A 25,317-nucleotide genomic window follows, 5' to 3' on the forward strand; every position below is an offset into this window, starting at 1 on the left:
TCTATGTATTCTTTGTAATTTTTTGCATGTATGAGCAATTAAGTTTGTACGTCCTTTTTGTTCTCTTTTCACTGTTTTTTTTTTTAACAGTGCTTCTTTAACTTAATATATCTTAGAGATATTTCATATTAACTACATATTCTTTTTAAAGTTGCACAGTAGTAGTTGATTATATAAATGTACCATAATTTATTTAGTGCTTATGCATGTTTGGTATGTCCTGGTTGATATTTAAGGTATCCATAATATTTTGCTTTTGCATAAGTGTGAGTATATAAGAAACATTCCTAGAAGTAGAATTGCCAGGTCCAAGTATGTACTCAATAGATATTACCATATTGTCTCAAATAGAGGTTATGACAATTTATATTTCTACCACAATTTATGAGAGTGTTCTTTCTCTCACATCCTTATCAAAGCAGAATATAATCAAACTTTTGAACTTTGCCAATTTGATAGGTGATAAGTGGTACTCCAGTAGTATTTTTTTTTAATATTATTTATTTGGTTGTGCCAGGTCTTAGTTGCAGCCCATGCGCTCCTTAGTTGCGGCAGGCACACTCCTTAGTTGTGGCACGTGGGTGCCTTAGTTGTGGCAAGTGGGCTCCTTAGTTGTGGCATGCGAACTCAGTTGCGGCATGTGGGATCTAGTTCCCTGACCAGGGATCAAACCTGGGCCCCCTGCCTTGGGAGTGTGGAGTGTTAACCACTGCACCACCAGGGAAGTCCCAATCCAGCAGTATTTTAATGTGCCTTTTTAACTGTTTCCGACATCCAATATAATAGATTTCAGTCCAGGTTGTTCATTAGAATGGTCAATCTTTTTTTTTTTTTTTTTTTGGCGGTGCCACGCCACATGTGGGATCTTAGTTCCCCGACCAGGGATCGAACTCACGCCCCCTGCAATGGAAGCACGGAGTCTTAACCTCTGGACCACCAGGGAAGTCCCAGAATGGTCAATCTTAACATGAACAATTTCATATGTTGAAGGTTTGCTCTTCTTCAGGCAGGATGTGTTACAGTTCTTATTGGAAAAAAGAACTGACATTTTTATCTCACTATTAAAAGTTCCTTTTTCAAGGAAGCACCTGATAATTATTTGAGTAAGCATTGTTAATTTTTTTAGTCATATGTATTAAAATGTAATTTTCACCAGCAAAATTAAATTCAAATATTATTTTATGATAAATTCAAAATATTTTTAAGTAGATCTTTTTTTAAATACCATGGGGTTTTTATTTAAGTCATGTTGACAATTATTCAAAACCTTGGTCTGCCAATGTGTTTACATGTTCATTGAGAAGAAACCTGAAGTATGAAGTAGTGGCAATTTTATTTTCATAGTATCTGTGGAAGGGACAATTATAATTTATGTAGTAGATAGAAGAAATAAAGGAGAATGTAAAACATTATTTTATGAACAAAATATCAAGTATTTTCTTAACGTGCTTAAATTGAATGATATTCTTAAATAGTTTATTTTATATTCATCTGCTGAACTAAACAAGATTGCTCACTTTCTAGGGTTGACTCATCAAGATTTTTTTTTTCCAGGTTGAATTTCAGGCAGGATCTGAAGGCCAACTTCTTCCTCAGCATTATCTAAATGATCTTGATAGTGCTCTAATCCCTGTGATCCACGGTGGGACCTCCAACTCTACTAGTTTACCATTAGAAATAGAATTAGTATTTTTTATTATTGAAAATCTTTTTTAGTGAAAGGACGTGAGTCGTATTATATATTGCAAACTGATTTGTTAAAACTAACTCCAGCACTAAAGCTGAAATGCCACAAACACTAAAAGTAAATATGTTTGATGTTTGAAACATGTAAGCTTTGCTTTTTAGGCAGGAATGATCTTTTAAAAATCATTAGCATAATATTTAAATCTCCAAAAATTTAAGAGATCCACAGTTTTTGAAGCTTTACACTTTACAAGTACTGAAAAAGACAAGGATTTCTTCTGTCTTTAAAAAATTTGTAGCATTTAACTGTGTTATTTAAATGCTAAGCCAAAGTATCTGCACTTAGGTATACCTCTTTATGCCAAGAATGATTTTAATGAAGGCTCCTTTCAGATGTAACCTTATGAAGGAACTACCTTTTTTGTTTATATGCCAGTTAAATTACTGGTTTCTAAAGTCTGTTAAAAATGTATTTCAATGGCACAGACCAGTTTCCAGATCTTAGACTTATATGGTAATTCTTTGAATAAGGCAGATAACTTATTTGTATAATTGGAGTGGAGACCTACCTCCATGATTAGATAAACTGATTGTTTGCATTAAAATCAGAATTTTGCCTTTTTTCTTTTCAAATTATTATTTTATATATACATATATGGTTTTCTCTTGATTAAATGGGTATTCTTAAAATAATTGTGGGTGCTTCAGGATTTTGTGCTTCTATAATTAAGTATATTGCTTTTATAGCGAGAACATGTGATTTGGTATGTGTTTTCTAAATCTTTAATAATTTATAAATAGGTAATATTTTTGTATTGCAGTGCATTATTTTTCCTCCTTTCCTTCCAAAGTATACCACTGTATATACCACTTCTAAGAGTGATTGACAACAGGCCAGATGACCCTTGAAGTAGTCATTATGTAGCAATAAATGAAGCCTGAAACAGGTGTTTTTTTAACTTCTCCTTTAAAGCTTAAAAGTTTCTTGGCAAGTCTACATATTTTCATTGACACCAATGTATTAAATATAAATTTTAATGAACTACTTACTTTTGCATATTTTAAATTCTTTATATGGTAGTTATTTTTTACAACAGGATATTAACATAAGTTAAATTCTATGTATTTGAAACTGTTACAGAACTTTCTTCTTTACTTCAAATAGAAAAAAATTTTTAAAGTACGTTGTGTTAAAAAAAGTAATGGTCATATTTTAGTTAATCCTGTCATTTAAGTTATTTAAAATATAATCATTATTTTAATGCTTTTTTTATTCTAATGTGGAATATATATGTTTTTGTATCAAAAACACTCCTGTGTCTCAAGAAAAAGAAACTACACTAAATAGCCCTGTTTTAAGAAAGTATTTATGAAGCATCTCAACCTGAAGACGAAGTCAGGGTTATAACTCAGGTTCTTAGGTCTCAGGCTAGGAAAAAACTGAGAATTTGAATCAGTTTGGTCATATGATTCCTACTGAATCACATCTGTAGTACTAGCCAAAGATACAGCATGGAGAAAAATATCAGTCTTTTGGAAGTAACTACTTCATAAACAATGTAAAATGTTGCAGACATTAAATAAAATTAAGCAACATGTAATAACTTGTGAAATTTGTTGACATCATAAGCAATTGCATATCTAACTCAATTTGTTTTCTTTATATTTTTGTTTATTTTGCAGTATAAGTTAAGGGCACAATCTATGAATACTGAAGTTACTTTAAAATAACCAGAAGGTAGAGGACTCTTCCCATGATGGGATAGCTTTGGATTTGTTTCCATAAAGTCTCTACATTTAATAAAAATTGGAATTACTGTGCCTTTGGAGGCACATTTTAAAGTATTCTTTGTAGATGGACAATATGTTTCTGAATGCATTTGGTCATGTTCTTCACATTGATAATTTAAAATTTTAATTTTTTTAAAGGTGAAGAAATAGAATGGTTCTTTGTACTCAGTCTGCAATGATCTATTTTTGGTCTATGCCTTTTAAGAATACTGTCTTTCCAGAATTTTGAAATATTAAGTAAAATTTAGCCCATTTGCTTTTGCAGCAATCCAGCAGACTTAGTATATGCATATATGCTTGCTATACGCAGAGCACTTTAGTAGGCTTCATTGATTGAAAGATGAATAAAATAGTTCTTTCCCTCTTGGAGATGAATGTGTGAAGCAGATAATTAACAAAGTAAAAGTAATTGCTAAAATAGAGATATGACTTCTGAGTAGCTGGTTGGAAAACAATCCAGGAGGATAGCCATACCAATAAAGAGAAGGCATGGGCGTTAAACTTGTCTAGGCAAGAGCTGAAAATCTGAAGAGTCAGTAATATGTCAAAACATTCAACTTTCCCTTTTAAGGCAATTTACTTTAAAGAGTCTTCTGTGTTGTGTGAATATCTTACCTTATAATTTAATCATAAAAGTAGTAGCCTGACTATGGTGTCTCAATTGCCTAAGTTTATAACAGCCTAGATTTAAATATTGTTTTATAAGTAAAGAATACAACTCTTCTTTTTTTAATAGTAATATAACTTTGATAACTTGACTCAAATTTTAAAAGAAAGTATCTTGAAATCTTGAAAATAAACCAGAAACCTCTAAACAATCCTAGGTTTTAATTTTTTTCTTTGTGATTAAAAAAAAAATGCTTCATATGTGTAATATATAAACATTCAAAAATCAGAAAGAAATGTTAAAAACTTAATCAATATAAGTCTTACTGCCCACCTTGTATGCATCTACCTTGTTCTTCTCACTCTCCAATCTCAATAAGAAGTGATTTTTATTATTGTGTATCTTTCCAAGGTTTAGGTGCAGTAGCAGCAAATATGTTTTTATTATCTCCCCTCATTTTTTATACAAAATATAGTGCGCTGTTTACACTGAAGAACACAACGTCATCTCCTAAATTACTTTGATTTATATGGCTTCTATTTAGAATCTTAAAGTTTTCACTGCTTCTCCAACCACTGTGTAATTGATAAAAGCAATCTTAATTGCAGAAAAGCAAGAAGAAAATCCATTACTGGAATTACGACCATATGTTTCCGTAGGAGGACTGTTTTTCTCATAACAAATTTTTACGAAAATACTTGCAATGTTATTTTTTATTTGAGCTATATTGAAAACCTTTATTTTTTTTCCTACCCAACACTAAGCCTCACCATCTAAATTTATCTTTTATCACTTAATTGACATTGACATTGGTGTTCTTTTTGTTTTGTTTTGTTTTTTTACATCAGATTTTTAGTAGTTTTAAATCTTCTCTTTATATTCTGTGTTTTGGATTTAGCTTGGAATGATACACAATTTAATATTTAACACCTTTTGGGAAACATTTTCTGTATTTGCATTGATAAAATTACAGCCATATTTTCATGCTTTTTACAAATGAAGAAATAGGACTAATTCGAGAGCTTTATTATGAACCTCCAAATATAGTAAAGTTTTTTTTTCTTTCTTTTTTTGTTCTTTTGGTAAAATAAGGTGCTCGCCAGCTTCCAAGATAGCCCACAATGATCCCTGCCTCTTGGTTATTCACACCCTTGTGTAGTCACCTCCCACACTGTACCACTGTTGGTCTTTGTGACCAACAGAATATGGAAGAAGGGATGGGATGTCATTTCCAATATTATGTTATAAAAGTTTCTATGGCTGCCATCTTTGGTGTATTTCTCCCCACTCACTCTCTTCATTTCATCCCTCTCTCCCCACCTCTCCCTCCCTGTCTGTCTCTTTCTCTTTCTCCTTCTCTTTCTATTGAGTCACTCATTCTTGGGGAAGCCAGCTGCCAGGCAAGTGGAAGGGGATCCTCCAACCCAGTCAGGCCTTCAGACTGCAGCCCCAGCCACAGTTTGACTGCAGCCTCATGAGAACCACCCAACTAAGCCATTCTCAGATTTCTGAATATCAGATATAAATGTCTGTTGTTTTAAGCTGCTAAATTTTCTGGTGGTTTATTACATGAAGCAACTAATATTAGCTAACTAAAACAAGATACCTATATCTTAGAGCAGCTATAAGTACAAATTTCTAAAAAAAAAAAAAGATTAATTGCTCTGACAAAATTAAGCATAGTTCTTATCAACATTTATGGATTCCATTCCACAAGTAGTATGTGCTAAGTGCAGAGAATACCAAGAGAAAGAGTAGGGTTTGGCCATGTTGGAACAAAGATGCAATTGTGGGAAACTTCCTGTTTCTGGAAATTGCATGTTAGGATATTTAGAGCTATGCCATTGATAAAAACAACCAAAGCTGATTAAAATACAAAAAGCATCTTAAAACATCAAAGAGATTTTTAAGACAGTATGGAACACCCAGTCCAAAAGTAAAGAGAAAAAGAGAAGTGAGCATGGGGCCCTAATATGACAGCCTAATGGGGTAAGGGGACAGATATCAAAGTTCAAGGCCCACACAAGATGGTGAATCTAACAGGAATTGTGAATCTAACAGAAGAACTTCCCCACAGTAGGCTGAGACTCCCTCAAAAGGGTTTTGGCCTTTAGATGAGGATGAATCAGAAATATAAATTATGTAAAATTGTAGCCAAGTTTAGAATTGCCTACATCACCCAAAGACTCTTAAGCATTTAACTTGCTTTAAGGTGGTCCCCCCCCCCACACAAACCAAAACAAACAAAAAAAACAGGCACATAAGGAAGCTAGATTCCAGAGGCAAGAATTAGTAGAAACAGTTAAATTCATATAGTCTTAGGTATTACATTTATGCTTTCTGTGTTTAAAGAAATAAAGTCAAGTGTCAAATACCTGTAGAGAATTGGAAACTAAAAAGTGATGGAACTAATTTGGGAAGTAACTAAATACAAATGTTGCAAGAATATATAAAAACTGAACTTTAAAACTCAGTAGATAGGTTTAAAGGCAGAACAGAATATAACCAATTGGAAGGATTTATAAACTGGAATATAAATCAGGAGAAACTATCCAGAATGCAGCATGGAGAAACAAAAAGATGGAAAGATGGAAAAAACAGGAGACATATAGAGGATACAGTGAGAATTCCCAACATCTGCTTAATTAGCTGCAGAAGGAGAGGGGAGAGTAGAACAGAACAAATATTTTTAGATATAATGTAGACTTTTAAAAATTGATGAAAGACATGACTCTACAGATTCAAGAAGTTAAACAAATCCCAAACAATAAATAAAAAGGAATCTACACATAGGCACTTTAAAATAGGAACTGGCACAGACAGAGTCCAAGGAACAGTCTGCTCTCTCTAGTCAGAGGACAGAGAAGGGGGTTGGGGGGCTATGAGACAGAATCCTTTTGAATTTACTTACCTTATTCCAGGAGAGCTGCAGAAAAACAGCAGCACCCCTCCCTCCCTACCATGTCTAAACCCTATGGAGCAATGTGGACTTTCCCTGCCCTACCTAATCTAGAGACAGCAAAAAGGCAGCACCCCCCTCTCTACCCACTGTGCAATGGTGGCAGTCAGTGCAGGGCAGAACACTAGCAATGTTGTGGGGAAGCTAAAGCTCTGCCTTCTAGCCAGAACACAAAGAAGGGGTGATCTTAGAACCAGAGAGTGTGGGGAAGATCACTGATAGGAGGGAATTGAAGAAAGGGAACCTCTAAATTTGTATATAAAATCCTGAGATCACCTCCACACTGTGCATGTGTGAAATTGACCAGAAGCAGCCAAGCAAAGGTTTTGAAAACTGATCTACAGTATAGCTCACTATCCAGGTTTCAGACTAGCCACTGGGTGGTGCACAATTTGGGCAGATTAGAATGGCAGTGGAAAGTCACTGAGAACTAAAGTTTGGAACCATAGCCCACAGAAAGCAGGCCAGGATGTGTGGTGTGAACTAACTGGACTGACTGCCAGCTAAAACAAGACAAAACGAAAACACTCTTCTGAAGGTTTAAACAGGACTGAGAATTTCATAATATTCAAAATATCCAGGAAATAATCCAAAATTATTCAAGATGCAAAACACTAGGGAAATCTAAGTAACTCTCAAGGGAAAAGACAATGAACAAAAAACCAATTCTGAGGTCACCCAAATGTTGGAATTATCAGAAAAAGACAAAAAGAATTATTTTAATCAGGATCTACAAAGCAAAGGTAAACATTATTGAAATGAATGGAAAGATAGAAGTCTTCACCAAAGAAATCAAAGCTATAAAAAGAACCAAACAGAAATTTTAGAACTGAAGAATACAATAAAAAAATTACTGGAGATGATGGATGGAAGAGTCAGTGAATTTGAAGATACATGAGCAGAAACTATCCAGTCTGAATAACAATGAGAAAAAAAAAGTGGAAAAAAATGAAGAGCTTTGAGGGCATATGGGACAATATTAAAAAGTCTAATATATTTGTGTCATAGGAGCTAGCTGAAAACTTCCAAAATCCCATAAGTCTGGGTTTTCATGATTCACTCAACCCTGTAAGTAAACACAGCTAATTGGATGAGTGGCAATAATGCCTGACAGATTTGTTAACTTAAAAAAGAAAATATTTAAGCAACTAAAGGAACCAAGAATATAAAGTAATTAAATTCTCAATTCTCAAAAACCCTTTAACTTCAAGCCTGAGGGCCATTTAAAATTCATTGAATTAAATTAGTTTTTTGTTTGTTTTTAATCACAATTTAGGGAGTTAGTAGGATCCCGGGTTTTAGCATTAAATTATGTGGAAGTGGGAATCCAGTGCAGAGACTCCCAATTTGGCAAATGACATTTAAACATCTTTTGTCTATTGAACTGCAGAATAAATCCAGGACAGGAATCAAAGTAAGTGGAAGCTATCAATGTAGGTATATTTAAAAAGAAATTTGAGGCAACCAGAGAGTAAAAATTGACTGCTTTATAGTTAACGAGAATTTGCAACTGGGCTGGCAGAAAACTTGTCAATAACAAAACAGAAGCCAGAAAACTATAAAATATATACATTTAATATATATATTTAAGTGCTAGGTGGAAAGTAAATTCTAAGGCCAGCTACACTCTTATTCAAGAGTGAATTGTATGTACTGAATCAAAGGTCACCCACAGATGACCTCATCTTATTCCACTCCTCTAATACACATAATCTCACCACCTGTACCCAGATTGGGTTAATCAGAACTAATATTATACCATTAATTCCTATTTAAATATGTCATCAAAAGCAGCTCCAAACTATCAGGTCAATGCCCATTTTTCACATTCTAATCTTCATAAGGCTCTGTACATCTCCTTTCTTCAGTGTACCATATACCCTTAATACATGAAACCCTTCCTTTGTGCAAAAAGATTAAAAGTAATTAGACACATATTTGCTATGAAATTTTCCAAACACTCAGAAGTAGAGAAAATGGTATGATGAAACTCCACGTACCCAACCTATAACAATCCTCAGATTCAACAATTATCAAGATTTTCCACTTTTGCTTCATCTATCTCTTGATTTCTTTGCTGGAGTATTTTCAAGCAAATCTTAGACATCATTATCTCATGCCACATATTCCACTATGTAGTTCTAAAAAATGGACAGTGAAGAGTAATTTTAATTGAGACAGTTACTGTAAAATCTATGAAAATATTGACCTAATACGGTTATCAATAGGCCATAAAAACTTTTGTACTGCAACTGATACGATCTAGAACGTGAAAAGACAACCTGCAAAATGGAAGAAAATATTTGTAAATCATGTATCTGTTATGGGACTTGTAGTCAGACTTTATAAAGAATTTTTACAATTCAACAAAACCTCCACAAATAACCTAATTTTTAAAATGTGCAAATAATTTGAATAGACACTTCTCCAAAGAAAATATATAAAAAGCCAACAAGCACTTGAAAATATGTTCAACATTATTAGTCACTAGCGATATACAAATAACGACCACAATGAGATGTTGCTTCATATCCATTTGGATGGCTATAATTAAACAAACAAACAGATAATAACAAATATTGGTGAGGATGTGGAGAAATTGGAACTCTCATACATTGCTGGTGGGAATGTAAAATGTTGTATGTAGCTGCTTTGCAAAACTGTTTGGCACTTCCTCAAAAAGTTAAACATAGAGTTACCATATGAACCAGCAATTCCACTCCTATGTATATACCCCAAAGAAATACAGCTGCATAATTCCACACAGAATTTGTACAAGAATGTTTATAGCAGCCAAAATTCATTAGTAGCCAAAAAATGGAAACAATGCAATAGTCCATCCATTAATTGATGAATAGACAAATAAATGTGGTATATGCAAATAATGGAAATTTATTTGGCCACAAAAAAACTTTAATAAAGTACTGATACATGCTACAATATGAACCTTGCAAACATTATGCTAAGTGAAAGAAGCCAGTCACAAAACACTGTATAGTGTATGATCCCATTTAAATGAAATGTCCAGAATGGGCAAATCCATAGAGACAGAAAGTGGATTAGTGGTTCCTTAAGGTTGGGGAGAAAGGGAAGTGACTGCTTTGGATGATGTAAATGTTCTAAAATTGATGGTGTGCTGGTTGCACAATTCTATGACTACACTGAATTGGACCCTGTAAATGTATAACATTTTGTATCATTAGGAAATGCAGATCAAATTCAAGCCTATCAATTGTATATCTCAAGAAAGATTTTCTTTTTAAGGTCAATGAAGTCATTAAAATTTAGTGTTTTCTGAAACTCAAGAAATCTTTTCGATTGAGCTTGAGAAAATCCAGAGAATACGGAAGCCTCATTGAAGACATATTGAAATAATTACAACTCGTCTGGAAAGACTTACGTATATTAAAATATGAAGAGTTGGGCGAGAAGGGCTGCCATTTGTGCTTTGTGTGAGGTGATGTATTGTCATCCTAATTTTACAACTGACGGATTGAGTGGTATTAGAGTTACAGAACCAGAATATGGCAGTGCTGCATTGCTTATTCAAGTCAGTCTGACTCCACTGGCTCTTTTTCCAGTCCCAGCTTGGCTGTGGAAAGGAGTCAAGGAGGGCAAAGAAGGCAGTGGGTGGGAGAATCCAGTTGCTAGGAGTGTTTCTGAGTGAAAACCGGTAGAGAAGGCAAGGGGGGAACAGAAAACTTCCAACTTATCACTTCAGTCTCCTTATGCAGAAACGCTCATGTTTATGGAGATAGGATTTCATGTCATTTTTTAGGATGCTACTAAAATTAAAAAGAGAAAATATATCCAATTTGGAAATTCGTACCCCACAGCAGCAACTTGGCGTCTCAACCCAGCTTCTGTCTTCACTGACGCTGCGTTCTTCAGAACTACCCATTTCCTGACTACCTTTCAAAGGAGCAACGCGCGCGACACTAGGACGCGAAAACCATCCGGGAAGACGGCGGGCTGGCGAAACTCGAGCCTCCGCCTCTGCGCGTGCGCACCGCTCCTCGGCCCCTTCCGCCTCCGCCTCGGAAGCTCCTCCTAGGCGGCCGTCGGAGGCCACGGCAAGGTCTCTTCACTGTAGAGTCGGGTTTTCTCGCCACCTGTGACGGGTCTTCGGCGGCACCCACCGCTCAGCGCCTGCGCAGACTGAGGACCACGGTCACCATGACAGCGACCGCCGGGGCCCCTGGTAAGCGGGGCTCCCCAGGCTCCGGGGCTCCCCAGGCTCCGGGGCTGGGACGGTGCTCCACACAGTGGGCTTGCAGTGGACGTTTTCTCCGGCCCGCTGCCGGTAGTTGGTGGCCCTTTGAGAGACTCCTCTGGCTGTACTCCTTCCTCTTCTGGATCTCGTGGTTCGCGTTCTCTACGTGCTCCCGGAATCAAGCGGCCTAGAGCCTTGGTTCCCGGCGTGGGCGGTAAAGAAAAGCTTTTGGGGTGGCAAAGAATGGCAAGAATATTCTGACATTTTGTAAAGGAGTTTTTATGTTTGTTTGTTTTAAGAGCAGTTTTAGGTTCCTGGGAATATTGAGCGGAAGATACGGTGATTCTCCATATACCCCTACGTGACATACGCATAACTTCTCCATATCAGCCTCCCCCACTAGAGTGGTACTTTTGTTACAGTTGTGAGCCTACACTGATGCATCGTAATTACCGAAAGTACATACTTTACATTAGGGTTCACTCTTGGTGGTGTACCGTCTGTGGGTTTAGACAAATGTATAATGAATGACACGTTCCATGGTAGGGTATCATACAAAATAGTTTCACCATCCTAGAAATCCTTTGTGCTCCACCGACTTATCCTCCTCCCCCCAACCCCTGACAACCACTGATCTTTTTACTGTCTCCATAGTTTTGTCTTTTCCAGAATGTCATGTAGTTGGAATTATACAGTATGTAGCCTTTTCACATTGGCTTTTTTTCACTTAGTAATATGCGTTTAAGCTTTCCCCGTGTCTTTTCATGGCTTGAGAGCTCATTCCTTTTTAGAGAGCAATAATATTCTGTTGTCTTGGTGTACCACGGTTTATCCACTCACCTACTGAAGGATATCTTGGTTGCTTACAAGTTTCAACAATTATAAATAAAGCTGCTATAAACATAAGTGTGCAGGTTTTTGTATGGACATAAGTTTTCAACTCCTTTGAGTAAATATCAAGGTGTATGATTGCCGGATTGTATGGTAGGAGTATGTTTAATTTTGTAAGGAACTGCCAAGCTCGCTTTTAAAGTGGCTGTACCATTTTGCATTCCCACCCACAATGAATGAGAGTTCCTGTTACTCCACATCCTCACCAGCATTTGATATATCAGTGCTCCGGATTTGGGCCATTTTAATAGGTATGTAGTTATACCCTGTTGTTTTAATGTGTGTTTCTCTGATGACATGGATGTGGAGCACCTTTTCATATACTTGCCATCCGTCTATCTTCTTTGGTAAGGTGTCTGTTAAGGTCTTTGGTCCATTTTTTAATGGGGTTGTTTTCTTATTGTTGAGTTTTAAGAGTTCTTTATATATTTAGGATAATAGTCCTTTATCATATGTGTCTTTTGCAAATATTTTCTCCCAGTCTGTAGCTTGTCTTTTCATTCTCTTGATGTTACCTTTTGCAGAGCAGAAGTTCTTCATTTTAATGAAGTCCAGCTTATCCATTATTTCTTTCATGGATGGTGCTTTTGGTGTTGTATCTAAAAGGTCATTGCCGTGACGTGACCATAGATACAAAAATCTACGAAGGTCATGTAGATTTTCTCCTATATTATCTTCTAGGAGTTTTATCATTTTGTATTTTACACTTAGGTCTATGATCCATATTGAGTTAATTTTTGTGAAGGTATGAGGTCTGTGTCTAGATTCCTTTTCTGCATGTGAACGCCAGCACCATTTGTTGAAAACTGTCTTTGTTCCATTGTATTGCCTTTGTTCCTTCATCAAAGATCAGTTAACTCTATTTATGTGGGTCTATTTTGGGGTCTGTCTGTTCTGTTCCATTGATCTATTTGTCTATTCTTTCACCAAAACCACACTATCTTAATTACTGTAGCTTTATAGTAAGTTTTGATGTTGGATAGAGTCATCACTTCATTCTTCTCCTTCAATATTATGTTGACTATTCTGGGTTTTTTGCCCTCCACATACACTTTAGAATCAGTTAGTCGATATCCACAAAATAACTTGGTGGGATTTTGATTGGGATTGCTTGAATCTATAGATCAAGTTGGGAAGAACTAACATCTTGACAATATTGAGTCTTCCTATCCATGAACTATCTCTCCATTTATTTAGTTCTTCTTTGATTTCATTCATCAGAGTAGTTGTCCTCATGTTGATCTTGTACATATTTTGTTAGGTTTATACCAAGTATTTTGGTTTTGTGGGTTTAATGTAAATGGTATTGTGTTTTCATTTCAAATTCCACGTTCATTGCTGGTAAATAAGAAAGCAGTTGACTCTTGTGTATTAAACTTGAATTCTTCAGCCTTGCTATAATCACTTGTTAATTCCAGGAGTTTTGTGTTGATTCTTTTGGATTCTCTGCATAGACAACCATATCTTTGTGAACAAAGCAGTTTCATTTCTTCTTCCCAGTATGTACACCTTTTATTTCTTTTTGTTGTCTTAGTGCATTAGCTGGTACTTCCAGTATAATGTTGAAAAGGAGTGGCGAGGAGGGAGAAGTATTACTTTTTGAGATCTTGGTTGAAATGAAAGGAATGTGACATTTACCTGGCCCATAATTTCAGCAGATGAAATGAGGAATAGTTTGAGCAGTACTATTCCTCTTTGGCAATTGGGTGAGGATAGGAAATGTAGACAAAGTGATGTGGCCAAGCATTATTCCAGCTTTTTTTTATGTAGCCTTTAGAAGCTGGTAATTAGTGTGTCTCTGTTGTTTGACCCCAGAGTTAGAGGTCTTTTTTTTTTTCACTTTTTAAAAATTGAAGTATAGTTGATTACAGTGTTGTGCCAATCTTTGCTGCACAGCAAAGTGACTCATTTATACACATATATACATTCTTTTTTAATATTCTTTTCCATTATGGTTTATCCCAGGAGACTGCATGTAGTTCCCTGTGCTATACAGTAGGACCTTGTTGTTTATCCATTCTAAATGTAATAGTTTGCATCTACCAACCCCAAACTCCCAGTCCATCCCTCTCCCTCCCCCCTTCCCCCTTGGCAACCACAAGTCTGATCTCTATGTCTGAGTCTGTTTCTGTTTTGTAGATAGGTTCATTTGTGCCATATTTTATTTTTTATTTTTTTTATTTTATTATTTATTTATTTATTTATTTGGCTGTGTTGGGTCTTCGTTTCTGTGTGAGGGCTTCCTCCAGCTGCGGCAAGCGGGGACCACTCTTCATCGCGGTGCGCGGGTCCCTCACTATTGTGGCCTCTCTTGTTGTGGAGCACAGGCTCCAGACGCGCAGGCTCAGTAGTTGTGGCTCACGGGCCTAGTTGCTCCGCGGCATGTGGATCCTCCCAGACCAGGGCTCGAACCCGTGTCCCCTGCATTGGCAGGCAGGTTCTCAACCACTGCGCCACCAGGGAAGCCCTGTGCCATATTTTAGATTCGATGTATAAGTGATGTCATATGGTATTTGTCTTTCTCTTTCTGACTTACTTCATTTAGTGTGATAATCTCTAGTTGCATCCATGTTGCTGCAAATGGCATTATTTCATTCTTTTTTTAAAAAATAAATTTATTTATTTTTAATTTATTTTTAATTTAATTTTATTTTTGGCTGCATTGGTCTTTGCTGCTGCACGCAGGCTTTCTCTAGTTGCGGCCAGCAGGGGCCACTCTTTGTTGTGGTGCACGGGCTTCTCAGTGCAGTGGGTTCTCCTGCTGCGGAGCACGGGCTCCAGGCGCACGGGCTTCAGTAGTTGTGGTACAAGGGCTCAGTAGTTGTGGCTCATGGGCTCTAGAGCACAGGCTCAGTAGTTGTGGCACACGGACTTAGTTGCTCCACGGCATGTGGGATCTTCCTGGACCAGGGCTCGAACCCATGTCCCATGCATTGGCAGGCAGATTCTTAACCACTGTGCCACCAGGGAAGCCCTATTTCGTTCTTTTTTTATGGCTGAGTAGTATTCCATTGTATACATATACCACATCTTCTTTATCCATTCATCTGTCAGTGGACATTTAGGTTGTTTCCATGTCTTGGCTATTGTAAGTAGTGCTGCTATGAACATAGGGGTGCACGTATCTTTTTGAGTTATAGTTTTGTCTGGGTATATGCCCAGGAGTGGGATTGCTGGATCATGTAGTAATTCTGTTCTTAGTTTCCTGAGGAACCTCCATACTGCTGCACCAACTTATATTCCCACCAACAGTGTAAGAGGGTTCCCTTTTCTCTATACCCTTTCCAGCACTTGTTATTTGTAGACTTTTAATGATGCCCATTCTGACTGGTGTGAGGTGGTACCTCATTGTAGTTTTGATTTGCATTTCTCTAATAATTAATAACGTTGAGCATCTTTTCATGTGAGTACTGACAATCTGTATGTTTTCTTTGGAGAAATGTCTATTAAGGTCTTCTGCCCATTTTTTGATTGAGTTGTTCATTTTTTTGTTGTTGAGTTGTATGAGCTTTTTGTATATTTTGGATATTAAGCCCTTGTCAGTCGCATCATTTGCAAATATTTTCTCCCATTCCATGGGTTGTGTTTTCACTTTTTTTTTTATGGTTTCCTTTGCTGTGCAAAACAGTTAGAGGTGTTTTAAGCCAGGCAGTTCTACTCCAGAAGGTTACAGTATCTTTTACATAAACATAAGTAGTCACATCAGACAGTTTTGGTAATACATTCTTTTTTCAGTTTAAATTTTTTCCTGATTGTAAACATAATACATGCTCATTATAGAACATTTATACAGTAAAGTATATTGAAATAGGAAAACAGTTTACATAGTGCCCATATTCAGAGGTACCATTAGTTAACTTTTTGGTATATTATCTGACAATCCTGACTTTTAAGAAAATATAGGGAATTCCCTGGTGGTCCAGTGATTAGGACTCTGCACTTCCCCTGCAGGAAGCCTGGGTTTGATCCCTGGTGGGGGAACTAAGATCCCATAAGCCGTGTGACATGGCCAAAAAAAAATACATATAGTTAAGATTGTAGTATACATGCTACCATATACTGTGTTCTCGTTTTTGTTCTTCTCCCACTTCTTTTTTAAACATACAAACTAGTTTTTTAGAGCATTAGTTTTTAGTGGCTTAGAACAACACAAATATATTATCTTATAATTCAGGCGGCCAGAAGTCTGAAATGGGTCTCAGCTAAAAATCAGTGTCAGCATGGCTGCATTCCTTCTAGAGGCTCTAGGGGAGAATCAGTGTCCTTGCCTTTTACTATCGTCTAGAGACTGCTTGAATTCCTTGGCTCATGGTCTCATCCTCCATTTTCAAAGCCAGCAGTTGCTGGTCAAGTCTTTCTAACATTGCATCACACCGACACTGACTCTCCTGCCTTCCCTTTCACTTACAAGGATCTTATAAGATGCTTAATGTGATTAAATTAGGCTCACCTGGAGCCTAATCCAAGCTCAGAGTCAACTGATTAGCAACTTTAATTGCACATGTAACTTTAATTCGCCCTTGCTGTGTAACAACATATTCACAGTTTCCACAGATAAGGATATAGACATCGTGGGGGTGGGGGAGGGATCATTATTCTTCCTACTGCAGTACCTATACATGTTGTTCTCCACCTTGCTTTTTTCTTGCTTAACATATCTTTGAGATTATTCTATATTACACATATGGATCTGCCTCATTCTTACTAATGGCTGCACTGTGTTCCATTGCATGGATATACCATAATTTATTTAGTGAATTCACTGTTGCTGAATATTTAGGTTATTTTCACTCTTTTGCTGTTACAAACAATGCTGCAATAAATATCCTTATATCAAATGTGTCATTTCCTACATATTACAAGCATATCTGTCAATGGGATAAGTTTATGAAAGTGGAATTTCTGGGTTAAAGGGTAGATGTATTTTTCTTTTTTTTCTTTTTCTTTTTCTACTTTTTCTTTTTTTTAAACTTTTTAAAAATCTTTATCGAGATATAATTTGTATACCATACAATTCACTCATTTAAAGCATAGAATTCATTGGTTTTTAGTATATTCAGAGTTGTGTAACCATCACCACAATCAATTTCAGAGCAATTTCATCACCACAGAAAGATGTAAAAATTAGGGGAGGTCACATATAGGAACTCTCTACTTTTTGCTCAGTTTTTTCTATAAACCTGAAGCTGCTCCCACTAAAAGTCTTAATTTTTAAAAATTACAAGTAATTTTGCCTTTGTCCTGGCCCTATTTTCAGAATAACAGTTTACTTAAAATAGTGATAATACCCTAGATTATAGATAATTAGAGTCTGAAATTCTGTGTATATGAAAAGATATATACAGTTGTGGCTAAGTGTAAGGTACAGTTTCACCCATTAACTGGGCAAGGAGAACTTTTTGCTTCAAATGTTTTTAATTTCTGGAATCATGGTTTTTTTTTTTTTTTTTTTTTTTAAACATCTTTATTGAAGTATAATTGCCTTACAATAGTGTGTTAGCTTCTGCTTTATAACAAAGTGAATCAGTTATACATATACAATATGTTCCCATTTCTCTTCCCTCTTGCATCTCCCTCCCTCCCACCCTGCCCATCCCACCCCTCTAGGTGGTCACAAAGCACCGAGCTGATCTCCCTGTGCTATGCGGCTGCTTCCCACTAGCTATCTATTTTACATTTGGTAGTGTATATATGTCCATGACACTCTCTCACCCTGTCACATCTCACCCCACCCCCTCCCCATATCCTCAAGTCCATTCTCTAGTAGGTCTGTGTCTTTATTCCCGTCTTGCCACTAGGTTCTTCATGGCCTTTTTTTTTTTTTTTTTTTTTTCCTTAGATTCCGTATATATGTGTTAGCATACTGTATTTGTTTTTCTCTTTCTGACTTACTTCACTCTGTATGACAGACTCTAACTCCATCCACCTCATTACAAATACCTCCATTTCATTTCTTTTTATGGCTGAGTAATATTCCATTGTATATATGTGCCACATCTTCTTTATCCATTCATCTGTCGATGGACATTTAGGTTGCTTCCATGTCCTGGCTATTGTAAATAGAGCTGCAATGAACATTGTGGTACATGACACTTTTTGACCTATGGTTTTCTCAGGGGAATCATGGTATTTTATTATTAATCTGCAAGTTACCCTTATAAAAATTTTGAATCCAGTGTGTTTAGTTGGAAGGTGTCAAGGATACATCTAGCATGCACTGTTAACTAACATTTAGTTTTTTTTATGGTAACATGCATGATTACCATTTCTGTGAGATTTTTGGCATATCTCAAAAACTTCATTTTTAACAGCCACATCAATTACGTATTTTATCATGAGGATATACTGTGATTTAATTTTTCCCATTGTTGGACATTTCTGTTTTAGCCACTAGTTACTGTACCTTTTTAAGATGCCTAAGTTAAACATTTAAAAAATGATGCCCATGTATTTTCATCTGAGTCTGAAAGGTTTGTGACTCTCTTGCCTATGCTAAAAAGGGGCATGTGTTTTGTATAGGAGACTGCTTGGATAGTGGATGCTACAGCTAACTGTTTAGTTTCTTTATTCTGTAGCCCAGTATGCAGAGTGGTTACTGAGTTCCATGCATGTTACTTAGAAGTTATTTTTATATGCCCCTCCATTCTCTTATCAAATTTTACTTTCTCTCAATGTCTTATCATCAGTTTATGATGGCCATTTTTAGGTTTTTAACTGTTGTTAGGTGGAATTAATAAACAAATAATTAAACGGAAGACATAATCTCATGCATAGGGAATTTGCAGCCATTTGGTAGCCACTTAAATGTTTAAACCAATGAACAAGAATTGGCGAGGTAAGATTATAGATACCTCTTTCACTGTTTTTCAGTCTTTTATCCTTCTTATATTGCGATATGGCATAATATGGAGTAGAACTGATTCAGGTATTTTAGTCTTGGTTAACTCACACATTTTAATGCCTAATTAAGAAAAAAATCTAGTCTGCCAAAAACTAGTCGATAGTTATGGGAATTACGTATATTTGTACATGCTAGTTAAATCTATAAATACTAACTCAAGATTTACTTAGTCACTCATGTAAGTGTTGTTGACATTTATAATTTGAAGATGAATATGCTTAAATGTATAATTTAAGATTCTAAATGGTTAATATAAATATAGAATGGAGCCTCAGGTGGAGAAGACAATTAAGTTCTACAAAATTTAGAAGTTTTTTTAACATAGCATTGGCTTTATATACATTTTACTTATTTATGGGTCCAGGATTGGAGAAGATACCATGTGAAAATTCCTGCTTTAAAATATCTGCTTCTTACCAGTTTTTTTTTCCTTCCTACATATTTCCTCACAGTTCTGAGGTTCAGACTATCCTATATGTTTACTAATTATTACTTACATCATAAATAGCATATTTATATATAAATATATATTTTTATACTTGCCACATCTTAATACTTGTTCTTAATTTTTAAAAATCTTATATTTTCCCGGTTTTATTACTTTATTGTTCTCTATCAATATATGCTGTGCCCTTTTTTTATTAAAAAAATTTACCCTATAAAAACTTCTTTTTAATATAAATGCTGTTATTTTAGGATCTTGGAGTGAAAACATACTGGAATATTTTCTCAGAAATAACCAGATCACAACAGAAGATGGCGCCCAGATCATCTGGTATCATGCGGCTAACCACAAGGTGCAAGTGAATGAGGCACTGAGAAGTAAGTCATTAGTTACTTGTATTTACATTAGATTATAGATGAAGTCAACTCTTTTTAAAAAAAATATCTGGTCATATTTGCAGGTGCCAGAGACTTAGATGATTCAAGTGTAGATTCTTGGCTAACATAAACATTTTTGTAAAAGATCTCATTTTATTTACAAAATGAACAAGTTTCCATAATGGAAGAATTTTCTCATTTTCCAGAAGTGATTTACCGTTTCTATGCCTTATTTAAAACTCTCATATGTTATTACATTTGCTTATATATTGTAGTGATTTAGGTAAAATTTTTAAGATCAGGGTTGTATGTCGTACATACATATTTTTGTGTCTTTCACAGTGTACTAAGGAGAAACTCAATAAATAGTTGTTGAATGGATGAATGAAGCCATTGAATACTAATTTATAATGCCTTGGGCAATATTTATGCCTAGGCTAGAAACCAAGCCTTTTGGTTTACTAACTCCATCTGTAATCAGATGATTACTATAGCAGTTTAGTTAGCCTTTTCCTATGAAGTACCCCTGTTGGCTGCAGCAGCTCAGGAGAATGAAAGCATATCACCAGAGGGGTAGGGCATAGCTTGAAGTGCCCTGTTCCAACAGGAAGAATTCCTTGTAACCTTGTGTTTTATTGTAAAAATTTACACATTTTTTGCATCTTAGTTATGTATCTGGATAATGTACCTAAATATGTATTTCTTTTATTGTAAAGATACTCTTTTATATTGCTTTCCTTTGTTCCTCAAAGGGAAGAACCTTGTCTTCTAATATCCCTAATACCTAAAACAGTGCCTAGCACATAGTAACCAAACAGTGATTATTTAATAAATAATTTTAGCAAAAGCGGTGCTTCGGGAAGATGTTGATTAGTGGCTGCCTGGAGCTGATAGGAATAGGGACTAGAGAGTAGTGGGTACAGCGTTTCTTTCTGGGGTGACAAAATTTTTCTGGAATTAGGTGGTGGTGGTGATGGTTGCACAACTTTCTGAATATTCTGCAAACCATTGAATGGTACACTTTATTTTATTTATTTATTTATTTATTTGGTTGCATTGGGTCTTCATTGCTGCGCATGAGCTTTCTCTAGTTGCAGCGAGATGGGGGCTACTCTTCGTTGCAGTGCACGGGTTTCTCATTTTGGTGGCTTCTCTTGTTGCGGATCACGGGCTCTAGGCACGTGGGCTTCAGTAGTTGTGGCTCACGGGCTCTAGAGCGCAGGCTCAGCAATTGTGGCTCACGGGCTTAGTTGCTTCGCGGCATGTGGGGTCTTCGCGGACCAGGGCTCGAACCCGTGTCCGCTGCATTGGCAGGCGGATTCTTAACCACTGCGCCACCAGGGAAGCCCTGAATGGTACACTTTAAAAGGATGATGTTATAGTATGTGAATTATATATCAATTTTTTTAAATGGAAAAAAGATAGGAATAATACAACTGTTATGTACAGACAATATGGTTGCATATATAGTAAATCAGAAAGATTCTACAGATAAATGATTATAATTCATAGGTTAATTTAGACAGTCTGTCTTTTTTGACAGTATAAAATCAAAACAGAAAATAAATTTTATTTCTATATAACAACTAAAAATTTGGAAAAAATCTTAAAAATTTACAATTTGTAATAGTAAATGCAGAAGCCTCATACCTAGAAATAATTTAATTAACTATGGATCATTTACTTTTAGCCAAGTTTTAAAAATGACTAACGGAAGTCATTTCCAATTGCTGGAAGTCTGGTGTTGATGTGGGAATTTTTTATAGGTTACTTAGTTTTCGGATAATATCCTCTTTACCTTCTCTTAGGCAACAGGAGCCCCAAGTTTTATAGTTTGGGGGATGTTTTTCATCCAGTCCCTTTTCTCAGCTCTGGCTAGTCTTGCAATTTCTTTCTAGTCCAAAGGAAAGAAAACAGATTCCTGGAGACATGTATTTCATTGGTTTATCTTATTTCTCCCAGAATATTTAAATTTAGTACAACTGTTATTAATGAAGCTATTTCTATTTTGATTAACATGTGATACTGGATTTTCAACAATGTCTATGTTTTAAAAAAACAAAGTACAGGAGGAACAGTGTAAGAGTGCCATTTGGTGTTGCATTGTCAACACATCCGACCTCAGAATAGTCAAAATTGTTTAAAAAAGTTATTACATATATAATGTAATTTTTTTGTTATAACATTTCTGCATGTAGATTTTTAAAATATATATATTAAAAGAAACGCTGGTTAAAAAATTGAAATCATCAAGTCTTTTTGAGAATAAAAAATGTAGTTTTTTAAAAAAGGCTTTGTAACATATTTAGGAAAAGTGTGACTATAGTCATCAACTAAATGTATTAAAAAGTATAATAAATTGCTGCATTAGAGCATGTAAACAGTATAGGCAAGATAGATAAGTTTAACTTCATTTCTATAAACATATTTCTTTGAGTTTTGTTTTGAGTGTGAGTAGCAACTATTTGGGGTTTTCTTGTGCAGAAAATCAGAAAAAACAAAGCTGTTTTCTACTGTCTGGCTCTTGTCACAAGCTGGGGCTCCTGTGGTTGGAGTGATAATCTTGATGTGCAGACTTCCTCATCTGGCTCTCCCTGAGTTGGGAAATATGGTGACCAGGCAGTCTCCCAAAGCAGAAGCATTCCCTGACCTTCAGAAGGCTTCTACCCAAGGACCAGGGGTAGGAGAATAGGGAGAGAGGCTGGACAGCTCACAAACATGTCTCCAGGCCAGGCCTCCCTCTCTTCTGTATTAGTCTGTACAACTGCTTATTTGGTGTTTTCACTTAGAGAGTTCTCATGCACCACAAATTTAAATTATTCAAAATGAAATTCTTAATTATGTCTACTAACCTGTACTTCCTATGATCTTTGCTATCTCAGTAAATGGCACCATAATCCACATAGATTCTTTTGTTTGTTTGTTTGTTTGTTTTTGGCCATGCCACGCATCTCGCAGGATCTTAGTTCCTTGGCCAGGGCCCACGGCAGTGAAAGTGCCAAGTCCTAACCACTGGAATGCCAGGGAATTCCCCATGTATTCTTAAGCCAGAAATCTGGGAATCGTCTATTTTTTGTTTTCTTTATTTCTTGCATCTGCTCTATTATCCAGACATTATAATTCTATTCCAAAATATATTTTGAATTAGTCCACATCTCTCCATCTCTGTTGTCATCATCCTAGTTCAAGCCACCATGATCTCTTGCCCCTACTGCTTAGCTTCCATTCTTATTCTTTCTTTCTTTATTTATTTATTTATTTATTTATTTATTTATTTATTTATTTATTTATGGCTGTGTTGGGTCTTCGTTTCTTGTGCGAGGGCTTTCTCTAGTTGTGGCGAGCGGGGGCCACTCCTCATCACGGTGCTCCATTCTTTTTTTTTTTTTTTTTTTTTATTTATGGCTGCGTTGGGTCTTCGTTTCTGTTTGAGGGCTTTCTCTAGTTGTGGCAAGCGGGGGCCACTCTTCGTCGCGGTGCGTGGGTGTCTCACTATCGCGGCCTCTCTTGTTGCGGAGCACAGGCTCCAGACGCGCAGGCTCAGTAATTGTGGCTCACGGGCCCAGTTGCTCCGCGGCATGTGGGATCTTCCCAGACCAGGGCTCGAACCCGTGTCCCCTTCATTGGCAGGCAGACTCTCAACCACTGCGCCACCAGGGAAGCCCCATTCTTATTCTCAAAAGAGACCTTCAGGAACATAATTTACATGGGACCTGAGACTCCTTGTCACTGCCATTTAGTGATTTTTTTTTCTATTCATGGGAAATGAATGGAGTTAATAAATGGAGACACTGACTATTACTGTTAAGGAATTCCAAGGGCTATATGCTCCTTTACAACTGCATTGATAGAGAAGATGGAATGCCTACATATATTGTGGTAAGTACCACTTTATTGAGAAGTCATGTTTGCTTAATTTTTATGAAATTAGACAGAAGCTTGACCTATTGCATCTCAAATATAACTCTGTTTAACTTTTTTTGAGAAACTGCAAGCTTTTCTGAAGCAGCTGCACCTTCTTACATTCCCACCAACAGAGTGGATGAGGTTTCTAATCTCCCCATGTCCTTGTCAACATTTGTTATTGTCTTTTTCATTATAGTCTTCCTAGTACTTGTGAATTGGTATCTCACTGTAGTTTAGATTTGCACTTCCCTGAAGGTTAATGATGTTGAGCATCTCTTGATATGCTTATTGGAAAATGGCTTATATATATGCAGCTGGGTAGCTTTTTCAGCTTATTTCCTGCCTATAGAAATTTGAGAGTTCATAGGCTTCTTTTCGTTTTGAACTGTCTCTCTCTTTTTTTTTTTTTTTCAGGTCCAAGTGGATACAGCTCTATTAAAAACATACTAGTCTTTCTATATATCAAATTATAAACCGTCCCTTTAATCAAAAACCTTATTGCCGGATCTCTTTGGAGTAGGCCTCTCTCTACTTGGTCTGCTAGTTAGGGTGCTATGGGATAACACCCTTAAGATTCTATAATGTTCTTTTGTCTAACTATGTGGGTACCCAAGGCATCATCTTTCTGAAGTCTTAATAAAGGGTCTTGTAGCTGTATCCTTGGTTTGGTCTTGATCCCGAGGCCATGGTTTACTAACAGCATCCTGGATTTGACTTTTGACCTGAGGCTTTCTCCTGCTTTGAGAATCTTTTGCCAGCTGGAAAGAATGGTTTTATTTTCTAACTCAGCACAAGTCCTGAGTTGGAAATATTTCCTCTCTATGCTGCTTAAAATGTAAATAGTTAATTATTTAACTCAGCTCTTTCTTCCCATTCTTTATCATAGGAGCTAAAAGAAACCCCGTTGGCATTTTCAGCATTCTGCCTGGAAACCTCCTTAGCCAAATCCACAAATTTACTAGGCACCCTCTCTATCTTCCACCAGTTGCTACAAGTGCCAACGTTATCAAAAGTTTCACCACTACGTGAAAAGAATTTCCTCACTGCTCCTCTAACTTCCTTTAACAGTGCCTTTCTAGAATCTGCTGGATCCCAAAACCAGTGTCACAGGTTTCAGGTTTTTGTTATGGCAGGGCCCCACTTCCAGGTAGCTATTTATGTTTGTTTTCTATTGCTGTGTAATAAACTACCCCCAAAACTTTGTGGCTTAAAATGACGATGATTTATCATTTTTCACGGTTTTGCGGGTCAGCTAGTGGTTCTTCTGTTGCATGTGGTATAGATTGGGAGCACTCACGTTGCTGCATTTGACTGGGAGCGCAGCTGGGCCTGGAAATTCTAAAATGGCCTCACTCACGTGTCAGAGACCTTAATGCTGTCTGTCGGGCAGGAAGTCTTAGTTTTCTTCCATGAGGCTTCTCTCTCTCCATGTGGTTTCTGAGTCTTCAGTAGTCTTACCTGAACTTCTTTACATGGTACCTGGCTTTCAAGAGGATGAAAGCAGAACCTGCCAGGCCTTTTAAGGGCTTGGCTTAGAACTG

The 25,317-nt window shown here is 36.5% G+C and overlaps 3 protein-coding genes across 8 annotated transcripts in view; 2 read left to right on the top strand and 1 right to left on the bottom strand.

The window, feature by feature from the left end:
• Positions 1-7,666, top strand: part of ZFYVE16 (zinc finger FYVE-type containing 16) — a 61,737-nt gene extending 54,071 nt beyond the window's left edge. For all 5 annotated transcript variants that reach the window (XM_082375109.1, XM_082375108.1, XM_082375107.1 and 2 more), the window contains one exon: positions 1,555-7,666. In XM_082375109.1, coding sequence (XP_082231235.1) covers positions 1,555-1,716 — 162 coding nt within the window. In that variant the 3' untranslated portion in view covers positions 1,717-7,666. The remainder of the gene's footprint in view (positions 1-1,554) is intronic.
• Positions 1-10,949, bottom strand: part of LOC309622500 (uncharacterized protein) — a 161,472-nt gene extending 150,523 nt beyond the window's left edge. Inside the window, exon 1 of the mRNA XM_082378582.1 lies at positions 10,873-10,949. The gene's annotated coding sequence lies outside the window, so the exon portion shown is untranslated. The remainder of the gene's footprint in view (positions 1-10,872) is intronic.
• Positions 10,950-11,061: 112 nt separating this feature from the next.
• FAM151B (family with sequence similarity 151 member B) overlaps positions 11,062-25,317 on the top strand; it is a 35,315-nt gene continuing 21,059 nt past the window's right edge. The window contains exons 1-2 of one of the 2 annotated variants that reach the window (XM_082378423.1): positions 11,062-11,244; positions 19,745-19,870. In XM_082378423.1, coding sequence (XP_082234549.1) covers positions 11,220-11,244; positions 19,745-19,870 — 151 coding nt within the window. In that variant the 5' untranslated portion in view covers positions 11,062-11,219. The remainder of the gene's footprint in view (positions 11,245-19,744; positions 19,871-25,317) is intronic. The other variant, XR_014240445.1, reaches the window with a different exon arrangement.

Source organism: Balaenoptera borealis, assembly GCF_965194805.1.
Source record: "Balaenoptera borealis genome assembly, chromosome: 2".
NCBI classification, from domain to species: Eukaryota; Metazoa; Chordata; class Mammalia; order Artiodactyla; family Balaenopteridae; genus Balaenoptera; species Balaenoptera borealis.